This window comes from Herpailurus yagouaroundi, unplaced genomic scaffold, assembly GCF_014898765.1.
Source record: "Herpailurus yagouaroundi ecotype Mexico unplaced genomic scaffold, PumYag 182, whole genome shotgun sequence".
NCBI lineage: Eukaryota > Metazoa > Chordata > Mammalia > Carnivora > Felidae > Herpailurus > Herpailurus yagouaroundi.
Genome location: NW_024412413.1, coordinates 18,258,419 through 18,275,607, shown reverse-complemented (window position 1 = coordinate 18,275,607; position 17,189 = coordinate 18,258,419). Strand labels below are relative to the sequence as shown.

General features: G+C 45.4%; 1 protein-coding gene across 4 annotated transcripts in view; it reads left to right on the top strand.

Annotated features, from left to right (window-relative positions):
- Positions 1-17,189, top strand: part of STAB2 (stabilin 2) — a 165,972-nt gene that overhangs the window by 78,014 nt on the left and 70,769 nt on the right. For 3 of the 4 annotated variants that reach the window (XM_040491054.1, XM_040491052.1, XM_040491055.1), the window contains 9 exons: positions 95-275; positions 2,327-2,420; positions 3,661-3,819; positions 6,713-6,808; positions 9,007-9,102; positions 11,439-11,486; positions 12,921-13,057; positions 13,467-13,581; positions 15,940-16,017. In XM_040491054.1, the coding sequence (XP_040346988.1) occupies positions 95-275; positions 2,327-2,420; positions 3,661-3,819; positions 6,713-6,808; positions 9,007-9,102; positions 11,439-11,486; positions 12,921-13,057; positions 13,467-13,581; positions 15,940-16,017 (1,004 nt within the window). The remainder of the gene's footprint in view (positions 1-94; positions 276-2,326; positions 2,421-3,660; positions 3,820-6,712; positions 6,809-9,006; positions 9,103-11,438; positions 11,487-12,920; positions 13,058-13,466; positions 13,582-15,939; positions 16,018-17,189) is intronic. The other variant, XM_040491053.1, reaches the window with a different exon arrangement.

The following is a 17,189-nucleotide window of genomic DNA, read 5'->3' as shown; positions in this document are numbered from 1 at the left end:
AGGGGAGGTGGTCTCTCTCCTCCATACCTCATGTGTCCCATTGCTACACTTATTCCAACCCAACCCCTCAATGTCCCTCTTCCTTCCCTTCCAGAATGTCTGTGCATTTACGGAACGTGCAATAACAGGATCGACAGTGACGGGGCCTGCCTGGCTGGCACATGCAGAGAAGGCTCCACGGGGACGTTCTGCCACAAGCAGACCTCCACCTGCGGGCCCTACGTACAGTCCTGTCATATCCACGCCACCTGTGAATACAGCAATGGGACGGCAAGGTAGGCACCACCCTTAACAGCCCACAGCCACTGTGCTCCCTGTAGATAGACCCCACCCATAACTACACTCTTTGCAAACAAAGCCCTGCTTTCTCTGGCTGCCAGTGTGGCTTTTGTGGAGAAAACCTCAGACTGAGCTGGATTCAAATTGCAGCACCCCCTGCTTTGAGACTTATCAGCTGTGTGACCGTGGGTAAGTCGCTTAACCTCTCTGAGTCTCACTTTCTTCATCAGTACAGTAAGGATGATGTTGCCTACGTAGCAGGGCACTGGAGATTATAAAAACTGAATGTAAAAGCACCCAGCACCAGGGCTAGCACATCACAGGTGTTCAGTCATGGAAACTATGATTATTATCACCACTTATGCAAAGAAATGAACATTTGTCCACCACTTTCCAACCCTTTAAAAATGCCTTTACTGGGGCACGTGGGTGGCACAGTCAGGTAAGTGTCCAACTCTCCAGCTCAGCTCAGGTCATGATCTCACAGTTGGAGCCCCACATCAGGCTCTGCGCTAATTGCACAGAAACTGCTTGGGATTCTGTCTCTCCCTCTCTCTGCCCCTCCCCAGCTTGTGTGCTCTCTCTCTCTCTCTCTCTCTCTCTCTCTCTCTCTCTCAAAATACATAAATAAACTTTAAAAATAAAAAAAAATAAATAAGAATGCTTTTACTTACTAAAGCCATTAATAATGACTCCCCTGTTAAAGGCATCTTATAGGAAATTGGCTCTTGGTCATTAGATCATGCAGTGGGCTTAGAGATGTGGGAGGGGCAATGTCAGAGGAGATTTCCCTCTCCAGGAAAATCTGCTTCAAAGTCAGTGACCACCCAAGAAATATCCTGGGAGATGTAGAGAATGTCTAGTATTCTTGGTCTTATTTTTAAAGCATTTTTCTTAATTTGCAATTGCGTAGTTACTTACTTACCTGCTTATGATCTGTCTCCCCCACTAGACCGTGGGCAGCATGGGCCCAGAGACTGTGTCTTCTCCTCCACAGTGGTCCAATAGAAATGCATCTGCCTTGAGAGTTAGGATCTACATCCATGCATAAGCCAAAAATCACAAGTTATCAAAACTGCCCTTAAAACCTCTGAAATCACCCACAAAGGGCTATCAACATGGGTCTGCAGCAATACTATATAAACCTAGGTAAATCAAACAGTGTTGGAACCCATCAGTCTGGTTTTTTCATGCGGGTACCAGACTAAGTATTTTTTTTCCTCCAGGAGGCTTGATACATGGAAAACAATTCTATTTAAATTTTTGTGAAGCACATATGATTGAATTTGCCACAGTGACATGGGATAGGATGAAGCCACAGGCGACCCAGCACCTCTCAGAAGGGTCTCAATAAATTATTAGTGTAATGAAAAAATGAATGAACGGCATGTTTGATAGTTACAGTATCACGATGGGACATTTTGAAATGCGTGTCTGAAAGAAAGGGTGATGGGTCAGTGAACTATGTCCTCTCACGGAATCAGACGCCTGAGAGTGTCTTGCTCCAAAAAAAGAAAATCTGAGGGACCAGAGAGGGGAGAGAGGAGAGGTCTCATCTGACCGTCATTTTCAAGTATGCTAAAAACTATTGCATAGAAGGGACGGGAGTTGTTCTCTGCAGAACCACAGATGCTAAGCTAGAGGCAGATTCCAGCCCTGTGGAAGCAGGAAAGCTGCCAGACGTGGGGCCTCACGAGAAGCAAGTGTGTACAGGTGCCCTGCTAAAGGCTCCACGTGTTGATCTCATCTCCACAGCTCTGGGAACGAGATTTTAGACTCTCGTTCCCGAGGAGGAAACAGTCTCCCAGAGGTTAAGGGACTCGTCCAGGGTCACACGACTGCTATGAGATGGGGCCTGGCTTCCCAGGTCTGACTGCAGACCCCCTGAAGTGCCCGTGACCACCTGACTAAACTGGCTCCCTCCACGAGGGCAAACTGTCCAGCGCCTGGCCAGGAACCGGTTCAGCCCTGGCTGGCCGGCTTTCTCCTGGGCAGTGACTGCTTCCACGTCTGGGGCTGAATTTGTGCACTCACTCTTCTTTCACAGCTGTGTTTGCAAAGCAGGATACGAAGGGGACGGAAGCCTCTGTTCAGAGACGGACCCTTGCGCAGGATTCACCCTGGGGGGCTGCAGCCACAATGTGAGTGTTGGTCTTCATTTCCAAGCGGCCTGGTGTTTTAGGAAATCCTGACGGAAGGCCTTACCAAAAAGAGCGGTGTCTGATGGCTTTTCGTGTTAGCAGATTTGCTGGATTCCTGAAGCTTTGAAGATGGTGCTGGTGATTTCTGTGAGCTTCCATTCCTAAATCCACATGTGCAAGGGATGTCCCAGGACCACAGGAGCGCGGGTCTTTGGGCTCTTAAAAGCACAGCCTGAGGATCAGATATTGGAGATTATTAGTACTAAACTACTGATTCAAATATTACAGCTTACAAGAGACGAGTGCACCTGATCTCATTTGCTCTTCCCTCCCCGCCAGCCCAACGGGGCAGATGTTCTTATCCCCATTATACTGATGAAGAAACTGAGGTTTGGGGACAATAATAGAAACTAAATTCTATTATTGGATATAGCCCAGAGGTATAGCCCAAGCCCACCGCTGCCTTCAGAACACCTTTTGATTACCACCACCAGGCCGGAGTCACCTCCATTCCTTACCCACAGTTTAGAACCTCTCTGGCCCACCCACCAAGTATTCATGGCCCACGCACAGCCACAGTGACTTGAGGTGGATCAGATCGCGTTTCTCCCATGCTGAAACCCCTTCAGTAACTTCTCTTGGCTCTGAGGGTGAAATTCAATGTTAATGCCTTGCCCCACCCCCACCAGGTGCCCCTTGGGCTAGTCCCGCCCACTAAACAACAACATACCTAGCACCTTTCTCCTCTCGTGCTGCCTTTCAGCCTCCTAAGGTGGTCATCCCGACAGGTCTGGACTTGGTACCATGGTTAGGAGCTTGGTCTTCAGCATTATAGAGACCTGGGTTTGTGAAGTTTTGTAGCTGTGTGACCAGAGGCAAGTTACTTACCTCCTCTAAGCCTACTTTCCTTACCTGTAACACAGAGACAATAACAGTACCTTCCTCAAGATGATGGCTTATACCAGCCAAACACTAACAACAGTCCTGGCTCAATAAATGACAGCGATGTTCATGGTGATGGTCATTGGCTGGCCAACAACAAGCAATTCTGTTCCTTAAATCATCTCACCTTTTCTGTGGATCTCAGTGCAAATGTGCATATAGGATACAGTGCATACAGAAATAATTGTTTCTATTGCACTCCATGCAAACATGCGTTTCTAGAATGTACCTCCTTTTTTGGCTTTTGGGATCATGTGGCTCTGAGGTTTCAGAGATTTTGCTTCTTTTCCTCCTGCAGGCAGAATGCATCAAAACCGGCCCGGGGACCCACACATGCGTGTGCCAGCAGGGATGGACCGGCGACGGCAGAGACTGCTCGGAGATCAACAACTGCCTGTTGCCCGGCACCGGTGGCTGCCACGTCAATGCAACCTGTTTGTATGTGGGCCCCGGGCAGGTAGGTGCCACGTACTAGAGAGCCTAGAGGAGCAGGACTCCTGCAGTGACTTCTCCCCGCTAGACACAGAAGCACTTTGGCTGGAACTTACTGCAGCTTTCTAATCCTTTGTAGTAGGGGAGAATGGGTTAATGGTCACAACAAACCTATGACGTGGGTACTTTTTTTTTTTTTTTAAGATTCTGTACATAAGTGAGATCATATGGTATTTGTCTTTCTCTGTCTGATTTACTTCACTTAGCACAATGCCCTTGAGGTCCATCTATGTTGCTGTAAATGGCAAGATCTCATTCTTTTTTATGGCTGAGTAATATTTATATATAGATATAGATATATATCTCACATCTTCTTTTTCCATTTATCAATGGATATTTGAGTTGCTTCCATATCTTGGCTTTTATAAATAATGCTGCCATGAACATGAGACTGCAGATATCTTTTCAAATTTGGATAAATATTCAGAAATGAAATTGCTTGAAGGTATAGTAGCTCTAGTGTTCGTATTTTGAGGAACCACCATACTGTTTTCCATAGTGGCTGCACCAGTTTACATTCCCACCAAGAGTGCATGGGTTCCCCTTTCTCCACATCCTCGCCAACACTTGTTATCTCTTGTCTCTTTGGTGATAGGCCTTCTAACGGGTGTGAGGTGACATCTCATTGTGGTTTTGATTTGCATTTCCCTGATGACTAGTGATATTGGGCATCTTTTCGTGTGCCTGTTGGCCATCTGAGTATCTTCTTTGGAATGTCTATCCAGCTCTTCTGCCCATTTTTAAATAGAATTGTTTACTGTTTTGTTACTGCATTGTATGAGTTCTTGGTATATTTTGGATATTAACCACTTATTAGATACATAATTTGCAAATACCTTTTCCCATTTAGTAGATTGTGATTTCATTTTATTGATGGGCTCCTTTGCTATGCAGAAGCTTTTTAGTTTGATGTAGTCCCACTTGCATATTTTTGCTTTTGTTGTAACATAGGTACCATCTTATTGGTTAACATAGGTTACCATCTTAACATAACCATAGGTTATTCCATCTTACAAAAGAGGAAATTGAGGCACAGAGATGCTAAATAATTTGCTCACATGACATAGAAAATAAATCATGGTGCGAGATTCACACCCAGACTCCAGAGCCCCACTCCTAGTCACCACCTGACCATACAAGTTTCAGTAGAACTCTACAATCCATCAATCACTCTCACTTAACCTCATGTAAGGGAAACTGAAGCAGAGAAAGCTACTGCTTAGGACCAGTCAGCTCTGGAGAGGTGATGACTGTACTGTGATTATAGCCATGGAAAGTCCTATTCCTTGGAAGAGCTCGCCGCTGTCTTACATCTCACCAAGCATTTGGCAAGCAATTGCATTCATTTTGACTCACCTGAATTGCCAGATTGCATCTGAGAAAGAAAAAAAAAATGTCTTGGTATCTTTATCAGTTTGCTAAGGATGCCGTGACAAAGTATCTCTAGGTGGGTGGCATAGAACAACAAAAAGGTACTGTCTCACAGTTCTGGAGACTAGAGGTCCAAGGTCAAGCTGTGGGCAGGCAGGTTTGGTTCCTTCAAAGGTCTGTGAAGAAGAACCTGTTCTGTGCGTCTCTCCTAGCTCTGGCTAGTTTGCCGGCCATCTTTGCATTCCTTGGCTTATATGTGCATCATCCTGACCTCTGCCTTCGTCTTCACATGCGTTCTCCCTGTGTGCCTGTCTGTGTCCAAATCCCACCTTTTTATGAGGACACCAGTCTAATTGGATTAGGACCTACCCACATCCAGTGTGACCTCATCTTAACTAACTGTATAATAACAATCCTATTTCCAAGTAAGGTTACATTCTGGGGTACTGGGGTCAAGATTTTAACGTATGAATTGGGGATGGTGAGGAATACCCAGCTCCACCCATATTAGTATCTATCCCCTCTCTACTCTTTCTTTCTGTGGACAAATTTTAAAGGCATCCTGATGTGGGAAATGGAGGAAGAGAAAGGTCTTTTTATACTGCCATGTAAGAAATAAAATAGACCATATTTAGGATGCCCACAGTAGTTACTAGTTGGCTTGAAAACAGATATTCCAAGTAGGCACAAATGCAATTACCATGAATATTTATTTTAAAAGACAAACCATGGGGCATCTGGGTAACTCAGTCGGTTAAGCGTCCAACTCTTGATCTCAGCTCAGGTCATGATCTCACAGTTTGTGAGTTTGAGCTCCGCGTCCAGCTCTCTGCTGTCAGCACAGAGCCTGCTTCCGATCCTCTGTACCCCTCCCTTTTCTGCCCCTTCCCCATTGGTTCTCTCTCTTTATCTCTCTCTCAAAATAAATTTTAAAAACTTTAAAATAAATAAACAAATAAAAAGACAAACCATATTTGGCTTAATATGTCAGGGTAGGGGTGCGAGAAGGTGCTACCCCAATACTAAGTGGAGGAGATTAAACACCCACGTTTACAAAGTCTTGCCCTATCACGTAAAGACGTATTTAGGTGCTACTGTCCACATATACTTGCATCTAAGTTACACATATTTACCTTATAGTGCACACATAGCAAATAATAGTTATATTGTTAAAGATAAGAATTCATAAGTAGAAATTCTATTCATTTCTTCCCACAACTTAATGGGCTGTCTTATATCACGTATGGCCCTTCTGGGATGATGAATTTAAAAAGGAAGTAGCAAGAAACAATCAGACTGGGAAATGTAACGTAGAATGTGCAGACCAGCCGCTCTGGAATTGGAAGTGTAACAAATGAAAGACATTCATTCTGTTTTCTCAGAGGGCCAAGCAGCTACGATTTCCGTGGTTCAGTTTTCAGGCCACATGATGGCAAGGCATGAAAGGCAGTTGTTTTCACATCTCCCCTTTGTTCTTGGAATTACAGAATGAGTGTGAATGCAAGGAAGGATTTCGAGGCAATGGGATTGATTGCGAAGAAATCACTTCGTGCTTGGAACAAACTGGGAAATGTCATCCACTGGTGAGTTACTTCATTTTCTTTAGCCTTACCTTAACAAGAAAAAAAGCTGGGGCTCCTGGATGGTTCAGTCGGTTAAGCATCTGACTTTGGCTCAGGTCATGATCTCGCAGTTCGTGGGCTTGAGCCCGTGTCGGGCTCTGCGCTAACAGCTCGGTGCCTTGATCCTGCTTCGGATTCTGTGTCTCCCTCTCTCTCTGCCCTTCCCCTGCTCACGCTCTGTTCCTCTCTCTCTCTCTCTCTCTCTCTCTCTCTCTCAAAAATAAATAAATTTTTTTTAAGTTTAAAAAGAAAATAAGTTACCTGAGAAAGAAAGAAAGCTAGATTACTTCTTATTTGGACCTACTAATGAACAAAATCTTTTCTCCCCCTGAAGAGAGTCCCCAAGCAAAATGAGAGTAGTTCTTACAAATTTCGCCCCAACCCAAGTGTTGGAAGAACCAACATGTAACACAGGGTCCCCAGTGAAATCAGAATTTGAAATAAATAAAAATTCTGCAGCACAAGTATGTTCCAAAGATTGTGTAGGACAAATTTATACCAAAAATTATTCATACCCTCTCCAAAGTTCATCTTCAACTTGGTAATTTTTTATCTGCTAAATCCAGCGATTCTGAACCAACAAGATAACTGGACTCCCCTTTTGAATGTCATAACAGAGTTTACCACAAATTATTGGTGACGATGCCCATTCAAGGGTAGAGTGTGTCTTGTGTCTAAATTATGGAAGAACAGGCTTGCAGAAGAGCATCATTATGCACCTGACATCGGAACCAATGAAGATTGCACCTTGGTCACAGTGCTTTTGAAGGCCAGGAGCAGAATCCACACAAATCAACTTACGCAAAAGAGGAATTTGCAGGGAGTACCCTAGGGTAGCACCATGGCAGGAAATACAAGCAGACTTCCCAAGGACCCAGAATCAAAACCTGAAGACAGCAAGGTCAAAGCAGCCTCTTCCTCTAATCCTCTGAGACTATGTGATCTCTCACGTTGCTTTTCTCTGTGCATCTGTTTTCTCTTTGTCTCTTTCTCTCTCTCTCTCTCTCTCTCCCTCTCTCCCAACTTTTAATGTTTCTCTTTGCATCTTGGGGGTACACAGCTCCCTTTTCTTAGATCAACGTCACCCTCCACTCCCAAAGAAGAAAGGATCTGGCCAACCCAGAGGAGTCCACGTGTCCACATATGAGCCAGTCAATGATGGCCAGGGAGGGTGGCGACATATTGGGAACATGGTTGCCAGGGTAGGGGCAGAGTAGTTGTTAAAGAAGAAAGGTGGGAGAGATGCCCCCACAGTATCTATTTCTCAAGAATCATGTGAGCCCTTCATAAATCTGAAGGAGATCCAACATTCTTGCTACCTTTAAGCCCAACCAAGTCCTGACAATCCAAACATGGGAAGTTATTGCTACTTTCACTTCCTTCCAAAGCCTGGAGGAAGAAACATAGAGATTCCAGATAAAATCAGTACAGGACCGGGGCACCTGGGTGGCGCAGTCGGTTAAGCGTCCGACTTCAGCCAGGTCACGATCTCGCGGTCCGTGAGTTCGAGCCCCGCGTCGGGCTCTGGGCTGATGGCTCGGAGCCTGGAGCCTGTTTCCGATGCTGTGTCTCCCTCTCTCTCTGCCCCTCCCCCGTTCATGCTCTGTCTCTCTCTATCCCAAAAATAAATAAACGTTGAAAAAAAAAAATTTAAAAAAAAAAAAATCAGTACAGGACAGCCGGCGAAGTTTGAATTTCAGTGAATCCTTCTTCAGCACCAGTGTGCCCCAAACATTACACGGGACAGACTTACACTAAAACGTATTTGTTGATCTGAAATTCAAATTCACGCGGTGTCCTGTGCTTTCATAGGTTCAATCTGAGCGGGATGAAAGGACAGAATGTAATTGTGATTAACGTTTATTGCCTCTGGGCACATTTGCATGTGATAACTGTTGTTGCCATTTTCATGGTGTTTGACAGTTTTAAAATGCTGTCCCCTATATGGATGCACGTGACATTCATAGCCCAGCAGCGAGGCACCAATCGTGTAGACAGGAACCTTTCATTGCTACAGGGCAGGGTCTGTGGGTCACTCCCAACATCTTCCAACCCCAGAGCTGCACGTTCCCACCTTAGATGGAGCCAGAGGGCTCACGGATGTGAGGCAAATCTTTTGTGAGGAATGCCAATTCTTTCTTTTCTCTTCCTTTTGTCAGGCAACCTGTCAGTTTACGTCTTCTGGCGTCTGGAGCTGTGTTTGCCAAGAGGGCTATGACGGAGATGGCCTTCTGTGCTATGGAAATGCAGCCGTGGTAAGTGAGCAAGACAAGCTCTTGTGCAGAATAATAAAGACAAAAGTCTTTTAGAAACTAAACAAAACTCTTCGCTAGGATGCCTTTACAGTGCTCTGCCAATCATTTGCTCCAGGAAATTCCCTACGAAGCAAGCTGCTTCGTGCAGATGTCATAGGTGTTCTGTGGGTCACAAGCCTAAAGGCTGCTGAGGGCTCACTTTTGTTTGGTACCTTCTATGCACCAAGCAAGGGGACTTCCTTTCTTGGTGTCCTACCTCTTCCCGTTCGCAAACTTCCCTAATGAGCAGCTAACTGACCCTGCTAGCTCTCTAGAAGACAATCAAAGCTAAGCTGCCCGAGGGCCTCAGCGGCAGAGTGGGGGATCCAGCCCAAGGCTGTGTAAGCGCCTGGCTCAGGCACTTAGCCATCAGGGCCGAGTACTCAGGGAGAGGGCCGTGCACATCACACCGAATTGTCCTCGCTCAGACGTGGTCTGTCTCCCCAACCTCAGGACTGTGAACACTTGAGGGCAGATCTTTGTCTTGTCTCCTACTTCGCTCCCAGTGTTTACAAATGTTTACAAATGTTGTTGAATGAGAAATAAATCGATAAATGTTCTCACTTCATTTTGTTCAACTTGCTGCACTTTGCTTCCTGCCCCTCCTCTCTGCTGAAACCACCCGGCCCACAGTCCTCAGGGCTGCGCCCCCTTCCCACCCAAGCCTCGCCCCAGCCTGCGTTCCCCTGGGCTGATGGCCCATCTGGCCCTCGGCCTTCCTGCCTCTTCAGGGTCCTGCCCACCCTTCACTTTACGCTCTTCCTTCTACTCACCCTGTCGGGCCAGGAGCTCCTGACACCCAGATCATGGAGGGGTGACCCAACATTTTCTCACTGCCCATGAGCCTCGCGTCCTAAAACCTAAGCCCCAACACTCTGCTTTCACAATGCCCTCTCCTCAACAGAAAGCAAGATGAGGTCCAAACCCTTAGCCCGGCGCTCCGGGCATCTCTACGCGGGCTCCACTCACTTAGCCCAGCCATCCGGTTACCTGTTCCACTTGCCCCTCCCACAGACCCTGGCCTCCTCTCCCCGTCTTCCTGCCATCAACTCACGTCCCACCTGCACCCCCTCTCCCTTGGAGCAGCCCCCTCAGGAGATCACTCATGCATCTCAACTCTTGCCCTTGTCAGTTTACTAATTCGCTATCTGAGAGGTATTTACTAACTCATTTAATAACCTCAGCTACTTTCAAAAAGGAGTGGAGACAACTCTAAGATTTATTGCCTCTGTGCATATTTGCATATGATAACCATTGTGGCCATTTTCATGGTGTTTAATAGTTTTAAAATGCTGTCCCCTACACGGATGCATGTGGCATTCATCACCCCAGCAGCAAGGCATCATCATATTCATTTTTCAGACGAGACACCTGAGTTCTCAGAGAGGTTAAGTGACTTGCCCAAGATTGATCGCACTGGTAGTAAAGGGCAGACTCAGGAAATGAACCTGGTCATTTTAAACTCAAGGGCCAGAGTTTCCCCTACCACACCTGCTCATGTCACTGATCTAATGGCACTGCCTTCAAAGTCTTAACTTCCCCCAAACAAGTAAAGGCAGTGTGTGAGGGCAGAAGTCATCTTTTCCTTTTTGTGTCTTTTACCCTCCCTTCATTCCAACCTGGTGCCCACCGCAGCGGTTCAGTATACATGTTCATTAACACATTCCATGGTAGAGAAATGCAAAGCAGGAGTGGCTAAGACAGAGCATGGCCCGCATCACAGCTTCTATTCTAAGCACTTTAAAACCTTAAGTCCTCCAAATTTCACATCAACCTATCAGTTGGAGCTTTTATTATCCCCATCTTATAGACAAGAAAATTGAGGCCCAGAGAGACTAAGTAACTTGCCTAAGCAATTAGGAAATGACCAAACCAGAGTGAAAAACCGGGGCGGTTGGGCCCTGCCTCCCAAGCCACTACTCAAGGTTGGCTCTGAAAGAGGGCTGCCATTGAGCCCTGTGGCCCTCCATGAGGTTGGGTGCCATGTTCTTAACAACTCAATTCCAATTTGGAAGAACTTCAGGTGGTTGTCTGTCTGAAGTTTCTGGAATTCCTTCTTTGCCTCAAATATAGAGGATAATGGAGCCACTAAGCGTGAAAGAAATGCGCAGCTCTGGCAACGTGGAAATTCAACCAGCTGGGGCTCCCATTCCTGCTGGAAACACAAATGAGCCCAGCCATAGGAAGGCTAAGTGCGTGCTACTCAGACACGCACTGTGGTTATGCTTCTCATTCATTGTTCCTTTTCTCGTGTTCTCTCTCATCTCTCCCTCCCTCGCTTGCACAACATGAATAAGGAGTTGTCATTTCTCTCTGCGGCAGCTATATTTAACCAGTGGATAAATGTGAGTACCTTTGTTGGAATGTAGGAAATGTACATAATTTTAGAAATTTGGAATGCATGGAACAGAAAACCGAAAGGAGGGGAGCTGGTAGGAAGGAAGGAAGGCAATCGTCCAGAGCAGTGGCTCTCCACGCTGACTGCACTTTAGGATCACTTTGAATAGCCATGCCGAGGCTCCCACCTGCACACCCTCTGATTCGATTGGCCAGAGGTTTACCCTGGACATCATGCATTGTAAGAGCTTCCCGGGTGATTCTAGCATGCAACCAGGGCTAAAAACTTCTGGTCTAGGTTAAGCCGGAGGGGTCAACTTTTCAACCAATTCAAATGTATACATATAGCTTCTTGCATCAAGAGGTCTTTGTGAAAAGTCAGCATATCATTATTGCAATTCACCGAGTGGGATTTGGTATTCATAGTTGCAATCTGGGGTAATCCATGTGCACTTAGCTGTCAGACCAACATGCCTAGAGGAGCTTTTTCTTCTCCCCTGGAAAGTTCTATAATGCAGAATCCAATCCCCGCTGTACCAGTTGTCTGAATCTCTCTCATCTTTGCATGGATGGACCAAGGTCCCTTCACAACCAGTGTTTTATTCCCTTTGAGAAGACACGTGCCAAGATGGGTAATCCACTCTGGGATGGCCCCTTACTGTGTAGGGCCTCTCTGCCCCCACCACATGGAAGGGCAGGGACTGAGAATCCTATTGTACAATGATGATTTCCATGTAGACTAACCCCACATGCGTAAGCTTGCCCGGTGGTGAAGTGGATCCAGCTCATCACAATACACAAGAACACATCCTCCCCAACCCTACTTTCAATACTTGAAATCAGTCATGGCGGGAGGGTACACACCACAGAAATCAGGGAACACTACAAATGAAGGCTTTTTGTTTGTTTTTCCTGGGAGCAGCTGTTAAACCTAAGCGCACCACTTCTACCCAGAACTGGCTCTAGGGAAGAACGAAAAGTAGGTTAAGTTTGATTTCAGGCCTCCAGTGTGTCCCCCATGCTGAAATGCTTCCCATAACCTTCCCACCATCCTTATTTCAAGGGCATCCAAGGGTTCCCAAGGTTCTCCGCACATACATGTGCACACACACCCACACACACATGATCAGCAAGATGGTGCTCTGATTCTTTGTTTAGACTAAAGGGTAAATGACTGATCATGACTCAAAGTCTGACTGGAGGATCAGGAAAATGTGCCTTTTGACAAAACTCACAATTTAAATCAGAAGAATGAGTCTCATAAGAGCATAGGGGGCACCAGCCAGTGGGTGGGATGGATTTGGGAAAGGGGTCCCTAAGACCTTTCCAGTATCCCTGAAATTACTTCGCATGGGAAGTTTTCATCTCTGCCAAGCATTCAGCCAGCCCTGTCTGTCCTCTAATGTGAATCAGGCCTACTTTCCTTCCCTCCTATGATTCAGAATGCTTCTCTACAAGCCATGCTGTCAGCCGCCTCAAACCTCACTGTCCTCGTGCCCTCCCCGCAAGCTATTGAGAACATGGACCAAGATGAAAAAGCCTTTTGGTTGTCCAAGAGCAATATTCCAGCCCTAATAAAGTAGGTATTATGTATTTAATTCTTCACGATATCTTATTAGCATCAGTATGAAGGAAGTTCAATGGAGGGAGGTCACGTGGTCCTTGAGATCCGTGAAACTCAAATGTTCCAGAACTCTCCTACCCCAGAATGATAACAGTTAACGTTATTGACAGCCAACTCTGTGCTAACTGCCTTAGGTGTAACTCAGTTCATCCTCCCAGCAACCCTATGAGATGGGCATTAAAATTAGACCTATTTTAGAGATGTGCAAACTGAGGCAAGGGTGATTAAGTAACTAACCCAAGGTTTCATGGCTGATAATTGCAGGGGAAGAGGTTCTGACTCCAGAACCTATTTTCTTAACTACTCAATGATACTGCCTCATGCATGGATCCTTCACTGTAGCCATTACGGACTGTCGTTTCAGATACCATGTGCTACTAGGCACATACAGAGTGGCAGATCTGTGGGCTCTGTCACCTTCTGACATGCTGGCAACGTCTTTGCAGGGCAACTTCCTTCACCTGGCAAAGGCAGATGGGGTAAGAGAATGTTGTAATTTGTCTGTTTAGTGGAGATGTGTCATCTGTGTTCATGCTGCCCTCTTAACAATTTCTGTGTTGTGGAAATGTCCAAACATGAGCAAACATGGATCAAGAATAGAACTTCCATGTAGGCATCACCTAGCTTCAACAACTGCCAACATATATTCATACACACACACACACACACACACACACACACACAGGTGTGCACACACACATTACTCTGTAGTAGTGATCCTATAAAATGTGCACCCCCCCCCCCACCCACTGGTTGGTCATGTGGCTCCTTCCAACAGACCACAAACTGATCCACAAAGGCAAATCTTTCCATTGTCTTGGGTAAATGTTATGCAATTTCACAATTTTGGTTATTTGTATATGGTTAACTAAAAGCTGATTACTGGTAACCTACTAGAGACGTTAGAGATTGCTAAAATTGTATTTTACATCGGGGTGGATCAACAAATATCTGTTGAGCACCTTCTACGTGGAGTTAGGGCAGTGCCAGAGCCCCATAGAGCTTGCCCTCTGGCCCTTACTGCCGTGTGTCAGGACTTAGATTCCGTCTTCATCAGGAAGTCTGGCCGCCCTGCTGCATAGGGCAGTGTTTTATAGCTCTTTATGTGAACTGCACAAGATGAAAATGATGATTCTGCTAGAAAGTGGGAACTGCCACATCAGTGGACCATGGGCCACAGTCAAAAATGTCTTAGAATTACTGCTCTGAAACATTTTTACCTTCCTACTCATCGGCGTGAGCACTGTGAAAAGGGTCTATGCCTAGACTTACCAGAATGTATGTACTTCATCAGATCAGTCTTTTTAGAAAGCCAAAAAGAGTTGCATACAGCCCATGGATTCTTTACATAGTATAATAATTCCAGTGCATTACATGCATATATCAATGTGTTGTTTTCCATAAGTGTTTAATTTTTTTTATGTTTATTTATTTTTGAGAGAGAGAGAGAGACAGAGCACGAGCGGGGAGGGGTAGAGAGAGAGGGAGACACAGAATCTGAAGCAGGTTCCAGGTTCCAAGCTGTCAGCACAGAGCCTGATGTGGGGCTCAACCCCATGAACCACGAGATCATGACCCGAGCCCAAGTCAGACATTTAACCACCTGAGCCACCCAGGCATCCCTTCCTTCAGTGTTTTAGCTGATTCTCTTACAAGCATTTATTGAACACCCATCCTGGGCAGGCTAATCGCAGGTTCTATACATTCTGAGACAAATCAATTGGGACCGTTGACCTGGAGGAACTAACCACCAGAGACACATTTTTAATGAGTTCCTATGTCTGGTATAAATGTCTCCCTTCAACCAAAAGAGATGTGCAAGGTGGCCAGGAATGCTTATTTCAGGGATTCTGCTGATGTAACTTGGGAGCTGCTCAGGGTGAGACGAGTCCCCTTCTGCACCTAGGGTCCCAGAAGGGATTTTAAATAAAGGGTAATGGTGAGGAGAAGAAGAAAGGAAAGTAGAGAGAATGGAGTCCCAGTTGTGTCATGGTTAGTTGGTGACTGGGTTGGTGGGTAGGTGGGGTAATCAATGCTCTTGAAAAGTAGCTGGATGCTGATCAGGAAAGTCGGTTACTGTCCCCATTAGTTTGTTTGCTAAGGCGGCTTTCACCACGCGCCACAAAGCGAGTGGCTCAAACAACAGGGAATTTTGTCTCAAGGTTCTGGGGCCAGAAGTCCAAGATCGAGGTGTGAGCAAGATTTGTTCCCAAGGGCTGTGGAAGGAGCTCTTCCAGCCTCTCTCCTTGGCTTGGACATGGCCTTCTTCACGCTCACACAGTGTTCTCCCTGTTCAGCTATGTCCAAATTTCCTCTTCTTATAAGAACACCAGCCATATTGAACTAAGACCTACCATAATGATCTCATTTTAATGTGATTACCTCTATAAAGACCCTATTTCCAAATAGGTCCCATTCTGAGGTACTAGGGGTTAGGACTCCAACGTATGAATATTGAGGACACAATTCAACCCACACAACACTGTCTACACTGCTTTTCAAACTGCAGGATCACTTTGGTGAGCCTCAACCAGCACTCTCTGAATGAAATAGAAAAGACAAGAATTGGTATTCTGGGACCTCCCAAATAGTAGAGGAAAGTATCACTTCATTTTGATTGTGTGCATGCGTGTGTGTGTGTGTGTGTGTGTGTGTGTGTGTGTGTGTGTGTGTGTTATGTCTAGTGTGCCACAATTAAGGACATTTCTAGCTTTGGGTCATAATCCAAAGTGTGAGAGTTGCTACTGCTCAAGAAGTGTAAAACCCAGAAACACTTTCAGTCCGTGGATGTACGACTCTAAGGACACTCACCTTCCCATGGTGGCTTGCATTTACAGAATATCACAATCGAAGGAGCATCTGTCATTGACAGCGACAATGCAGCCACAAATGGCGTGATACACATCATCAACAAGGTACAGACTTGCAATGTTTCACACATCCTGTTCTGTGTCTTTTGCAGGGACAGCCGACCCTTAATGTAAAAGTAACCTGTGTTGTGCTCCATGACTTTAGTGTTAAAACTGTTTAGAGGCTCTGTTCATTCGGTCAGACTCAGCCTATTTATTCAGGCTATATTCTGCCACGGGCCCTACATCAAGGATGGTCACCTAGATTGTATTTCTTACTTATGAGGATACCTTAATCAAGAACTGGAGGAGAAGCAAGGGGTTATGTATAGTTTTCCTCTCCCCTTTCTGCATTGTTGCACCCTAAAAAGATGGGGGGAAGGAAGGCCCTAGAAAAAAATGGAAAAGGGTAGAGAAGGTATTTTGAAATTTTCATTTTCTTCTAAGACACAATTCAACGGTACTCAAAGGTACGTGATAAAAAAAAAAAAACATAGTGGGAAATGGGAGTTTAAGCTATCCTGTAATTTTCAGTTACTATATTAGGATTTTCATTGAAAATTAAGGTGAGAAGTGAGGGTACATTGGGAACTTTTGAAAGGTGGGAGATTGGAAAAGACAATTAACTAATAGCATTTTAACTAAAATTATCCTCACTTGGCACTTATATACTCACTTTTGATTTTAATTTACAGAAAAGTTCAACTATTTCTATTCAGAAAAGAGAGGCAATTTTAAGACTCCTAGATGCGTTATTTTGTAAAAACCTTGCAATTTCTTTGTATTACTGAGAGGCATTAAGAAAAACATTTTTGAGCAACTGATTCATCACTTGCACAGAAATATGTTGGGTTTATGACTTTTTTTTTAACATCTATTTACTTAGAGTGGGGGAGGGAGGGAGAGCGAGAGAGAGAGAGAGAGAGAGAGAGAGAGAATCCCAAGCAGGCTCCTCACTGTCAGCGCAGAGCCTGACGCGGGGCTTGAACACATGAACCGTGAGATCACGACCAGAGCCGAAATCAGGAATCAGACACTTAACCGACTGAGCCACACAGGCGCCCTGGGCTTATGAAGAACATTATTTAGCAAGGGTATTTTTCTTCTCCAATCCTGGCTTTCCAAAGGACTAAAAACCTTTTTGGAAAACATAAAATTACCCCGTCTCATTTACACACCTTGTTAGTACAGCGATACCTCAGTCTGTCTCCTGAACTGAGTATTATCATGGGGCCAGT